General features: G+C 36.7%; 1 protein-coding gene across 2 annotated transcripts in view; it reads left to right on the top strand.

Annotated features, from left to right (window-relative positions):
- LOC106687248 (uncharacterized) overlaps positions 1–4,926 on the top strand; it is a gene marked incomplete at its 5' end in the record, with an annotated part of 12,134 nt that extends 7,208 nt beyond the window's left edge. For both annotated transcript variants that reach the window (XM_014431014.1, XM_014431015.2), the window contains 1 exon segment: positions 4,722–4,926. In XM_014431014.1, the coding sequence (XP_014286500.1) occupies positions 4,722–4,871 (150 nt within the window).
- Positions 4,927–5,903: the final 977 nt, after the last annotated feature.

The raw sequence follows: 5,903 nt of genomic DNA, 5'->3' as shown, positions 1-5,903 counted from the left end.
TTCTTTTCCCTATCTACCTTATTTGCCTGGTCAAGGTCGTTATTGTCATATCTCACAGTGGGATCCAGAATGATTGCCGACTTCCCCTTCTTAGGGAAAGCAACAATATCCGCATATCTTGTGGATCCATCCGTATCTACGCAGTAGACCTCGTCAAAGCAGGCAAAATCTCTTTCTTTTAGGAGCTTCATTAACTCGTATTTCACTCTATGATGTCGACGTGTTATGAGGAGGGAGTCGTTGGGGCATTTCCCTAGCACATGTGCTTGTGTTTCCGGCTCTCTGTTGCATTTGCGACAGAGGGATCCAACTTCTCCTTGCTGTCCGCTGACACCTGGGACTCCACGTAGGGATGCATAATTTATATTCAATTTCAGGGTATTGGACCATTCAGAGCCCGTAAGTATTTGTTTATCGGATATAAACTTATTTGCTCTCGGGGTCTCTTTGAAATGGCGTACTCCAATGCCCTGCCACCTGCAGTTAGCCCATTCCTCGAACGCATTTTCACGTAGCAACTGTCGTAGAGCTTTCACACTCCGATGCCCCTCAACGCCCAATCTATCGGCACATCTCAGCTGAACAATCGAAAGTGGACTGGAACAGAGCATCGGGTACATTTGACAGCCGCTGACCAATGGACCAGTGTTGAAGGGGAGCTTCCCATTGGCAGCGGATCAAGCCTAGGCCTCTGTACCTCCTCGGAGCATACAACATCGCCGTGGAGGTGTTCGCAGGGAGCCCTATAATGGCTTCTGCGAATCATTGTGTCGATGTCATCCAGGATTTCAGGACGTAGCTTTGTGAGGGGACCAGTCTGGAGAGGGTATGTAAGACCCGGGAACACGTACTGGTTGACAGTGTTGACCTTCTACTCAGGCTTAAGCAAGCACGAGGTGACAAGCTTATCCAAATTCATATTCAACTTTGTCACCGAATCCTCGTTGAACTGTAGCTCTCCCGAGAATGTGCATCCTAAAATAGATAGTTTTCAGGAGTCAGGAAAATATGTGAAACGGAGTACGGTGTTATATATGTAGATGAGGAATAGGATGGCTTTCCGAGGAAGAAGTTTTAAAATGTGGGATGTTATTAGGTCGTATCTAGGACCTTTGCGGGTAGGTAATCTTTGAATGATGCTAGAAATTTCAGAAGAATGAAATGCTTTAGGGGGGAGGGTCATTTAGACCGGATTATTTAATTCTGCTTCAATACATTCAAGGTGAATTGGGTTAAGGATATCAGGATGAGGAGTAAAGGTTTTAGAAAGGTATTGTCCGAATGTTTGTGATTTTTCTGCGTCAGTTCTGGTCCAGGTTTGGTATTCGGTGAGAAGTGGGTGTTTAATATCTTTGATATTCAGCAGTTTTTTATTGGTCCTCCATAATGATTACAGTAGTTGTAAGATTTTCTGTAAAGTTAATTACATTTTGTATTTTCTGATTTCTACTTTTAGTTTGTTAGTCAATTTGGTGTAATATATTTTGTCAGTTGGATATGTGGTCCTTTGTCACTTTGATATTGCTCTGCGTTTTTCCCCTAATAAGATACGAATATGCTGTGGCAGGTTATTTTGTTTATTATTATTAATTCGTTTAGTTGATGTGTTGTCAGTTATACTTGTTCTTATTGATGATGTGAATTTTTCAATAGCTTCGTCAATGTCTTGTTTTGTCTTCAGTCGAATGTTTAAGTCTAGTTTAGTTTCCAGGTCACACTTAAATTTGTCTCTGTCAACTCTCCCTGTTATCAATGAAGGGGTGGAGGGCTTTGGTACAAAGCTTGAATGTAAAAATAGCAGAACTGGACTGTGATCTGATGATAGATCATCCAGGGATTCAAAAATGGCTTGAGAGGGAGAAATATGGGAGGTGATAAATATGCCAAGGATATCAAGAAGCTTTTTGAGGGATGTAGGCCGTATTTAGTCGGATTTTTGGGAGAGAGAATGGAATAGGTATTGGAGGTGGAAACACGGGATAGGATGCTACCACGGGAGTTGGATGTGCGGGATCCCCATCGCTGATGCTTGCATTAAAGTCTCCTCCAGCAATGAAGCGCGGTCCGAGGTTTCAGTATAAGGAATCAAGGAGGTTATAAGAAAGGTTATTACCAGGAGGACAGTATACACCTGAAAAGGTAACATGGAAAGGGTGAGTTGATCTGGTAACGGAGGTTGATTGAATTGCATCAGTTGGATTAGAAGGAATAAGGGAGAGGGATAAGGATACAAGAACCAGCATGGGAAGTGTTGTCCAGATAGTCTGATCTATAAGTGATGTAGTCACGTATGTAAAAGTGTGTCCTTTGTGTGAAATGATTTTCAGTCAGCTATATCAATGTGTTTATCATGTTCATCATTCCATAACACGACAGCTAGGGGTTTATGCTCATCGTGGGAAGTTAAGCGGGATTTCGGATAGAATTCTTGTGAGAAGGTTAATGAGGAGTTTGACGGTTTCTTGATGATCTTTCAGGAAGGATGTAAGGATTGAGGTTATATTCATTGGATTTTGGTAATGATGAAATGGATCAGGAGCTTGGGATGGATAGTTTGTGCGACTGGAAGTACTGAGTGAGGGTTAGGCCACTCGTGATTTATGTGGAGCTGTGGTATGCAGAGGTATTTCGGTCTTCGATGGTAGTTGGGACGGGGAGTTTGTTGGAGCAGCTGAACGAGTTTTATTGTTGTGATAACAAAGTATAATAGTGTTAAATCGATTTGTAAAAGTTTTTATATTAATGGGAAGAGTGACCGCTGATCTCACCCAGCAAGATCTGGTGACGAGTACAGCGACAGGGTGACTGTGCGTAGGCTAATCGACAGGGCGAGTATACAGGCTACTGACCTTAGCCCACTGTAGTATTGTTGTGGCTAATCCCTACTAGGCGGTATTTCACCATACAAACATTACAAGTATAATTCCCTTTCTTTTAAACAAAATATACTTCCAACCAAGACACAAAATAAATAAAGGAATTAAATCTATTTATTGCCTAATTAAAATATTTATATCTTAATATACCTGGCGTTAACAAATCTATCAATAGCTTGCTGAGTACACATCTTACTGAAGTACAGATATACATACGGCTTATCTACCTACGTATAAAACAACAATAATTATTTAAAGGGGAAAAAAACTCATGTGCAAGGAAACTAAAAGAACGTGGATAATTAATAACTTTTTATCTATATGAAATATGTCCGAATGTTTTTGTCTTCTACTATCGTTTCAAAGTCCATGGTACATGGAATTCCACCCCAGACATTGCGAGAATTCGACGATCAACCTAAATTGGCCTCGCGATCGACTTGTTGGCCACTCCTGCTCTACAAGTAACTTCCAATCAGAATCACCACCAGTTCGTACATGCCCTTTAGGAGTTCATTTTTCGGTACAGTACAGCCGTACCGTAGTGAGCCACCTTTCACAAGAGTGTTATACCCTATTATAAACAAACGAATTATCATTGAATCAAATGAATTTTTGTGTTAATAGAAAAATTTCAGTATTAATTGTAGCTTTCCAAGTATCAGTTTTTACAAGAAATATTGCTTCTGTAATGACCCTATATGTTTTTCGGAATATTATTTTTTTAAAAGTACCTTTTCCATTTTTGAACGATCTCTTGCGCTCAGGATGCTGCCACAAGTTTGGCTGAAGATTTCTAAACAAATCCTACCATCAGTCCACTTTACAACGGTTATGCCACTCACACAAAGATTGTTTGATGTCCACACTATTCCATTAACTTACCATTAAATATTTTATTTTTAATATAAACTAAATGGTGTACATCTATTATTTAATTTCTTATTTCAAAAATACATTTTTTTATGAAAAGAATCACTATAGTCGGTAATAATTTTACTAATTTAGTAAATTTAAATCTTACTTTTTACCTAAGGACATTTCCGTTCTTAAAAGTTATTCCATTCGCATTGAAGAAGTGAATCATGAAACTTTTTTAATTACAATTTCTTAAGCAAAAGAACTGCTTACGAAATTCTAATTTTGTTTTTATTTACGTGTTTAAAGATGTAAAATAAAAAAATGATGAATTTTTAGGTACAATTATTTTTCCCAGTATTAATGGAACTGCTGAAGACTGATTTTACAATTTAAAAAGAAATTTTACAAGAATTTTTTTGTGTGGGTGAGGTAATAATAATTCCACTTCTAGTCAACGTTTCCACATTATTGGACTTTTTTCCCGATGCTCCATGTTATTAAGAGTTTTTGAACAAGTGGTTTTTAAGTTATAAATTTGAAACATGAAGAGTTATATATTCGCACTGGATCTTAAAATTAATTCATCTTCATCCTTACAAAGATTTTTTTTATATATTTAGGAATTAAATTTCTTAAAGAAATAATATATAGGTTAAAAAAGAAACATAAGCCTTCATATATGTTCAGAATATTTACACAAAGGCAAAGACCAAAAAACAAACTCTGTCCACTCAGCTCCAAAGAGTCGATTGGTGAAAACAAGAGGTGGTTGACAGCTTAAGTTAGCACATATTAACCACATAAGTTGGTGTACAAGCCATAGTGAAGTATTTTGAATTTCATACCATATTTTACATGTAGAAACAAATATAGTTTCAATCAATTCAAGCTTTGTATGCCGATCACGCTAGGAAATATTATTTATTAAATAATATATAATAAATAATAATATATAAATATTATTACTCGAATATTATGTTTCAGACTGTGAAAGACCTATACGAAATCGCTGAAAAAATTTTGGATCGTACAGAGTCATACACTCCGCTCACTGAGGGAATGATCAAGACAGGATTGAAGGTTGACGAACGGAAGTCTCAAAAACAACCGGAAACCACAGAACCAGCAGCATAGTGGTGTACTTCGAAGATACCAACTTGTCCACATTATAAAGTTTATTTTATTGTCAGTGGTTCTATATTTTTAGATTTTAGGCTATCTAACGTCGGTTGTTGAATTATCTAAGTTTTAAAAAGTATATGCATTGTTAAGGTTTAAAATAAATTAGAAAATAATCTATTATTGCCCTATTTATTTGAGTTAAAACTCTTATGAACTCGAAATAGGGCAATGAGAGTACAATCCAACATATTAAGGTGCAAATATGCAGTAAGGTAATCATATTTTTTTCCCCATATTTGTTAGTTTTAAAGAGTAGGAAGTTTCCGCGTAAATTAACAAACTTGTTAATTTAAGATTTATTTTAATCCTAAGGGTTATATTTTTGAAACTCGAATTGAAATTTATGCAGACTGCTCTTATTTATAACAATGGAGGCACCAGACCATTGCTTTAATTTCTTCCATTCATTGAGCGCGTATAAAGAGGTTTATTGTCTAATCTCAAACCATGTAGTCAATATTTTTTTTTAATCGAGAAATCCATTCATAAACCTTTGTATTCTAAACTTTCTTATTTTCATATAACCTGAATAGAAATAAGGGTACTTTTAACCGAGGGTTTCGAAATAAATATGAGAATATGACTTTACTTACCAATAGCCATAATAAATTTTACATGATCAGATTTCAGAATTCTCTCTGTAAAACATCAGTCTTGACTTTAAATGGTCAATCTGAAAGTTTTTGTTTTTAATATCATTCAGACTGACGGTACAGATATCCTTTAAGAAAATTCTGGAGAGAAATTTGGATCGTCAAGGGGTAGAGTCAGATCGAAATCTACGTGGAAAGAGGGTAACTTAAAGGGGAAAGTAACCAAAAAAGAGCCTGGCAAAGGCTTATTGGGGAGAGGCCAAGGACCAGATCGGTCTGTAGCGCAACGATAAGAAGAACAAATCCATGATCTAATTCCTGAGGGAACATTTAACTCATTGAAGGTTCCTATACTTACCTAGGGAGTTCAAATAATGAAAGAACGGTATTA

Source organism: Halyomorpha halys, unplaced genomic scaffold (genome assembly GCF_000696795.3).
Source record: "Halyomorpha halys isolate HHAL.00 unplaced genomic scaffold, Hhal_1.1 Scaffold937.1, whole genome shotgun sequence".
In the NCBI taxonomy this organism is placed as follows: Eukaryota; Metazoa; Arthropoda; class Insecta; order Hemiptera; family Pentatomidae; genus Halyomorpha; species Halyomorpha halys.
This window is presented reverse-complemented; position numbering and strand designations above follow the sequence as displayed.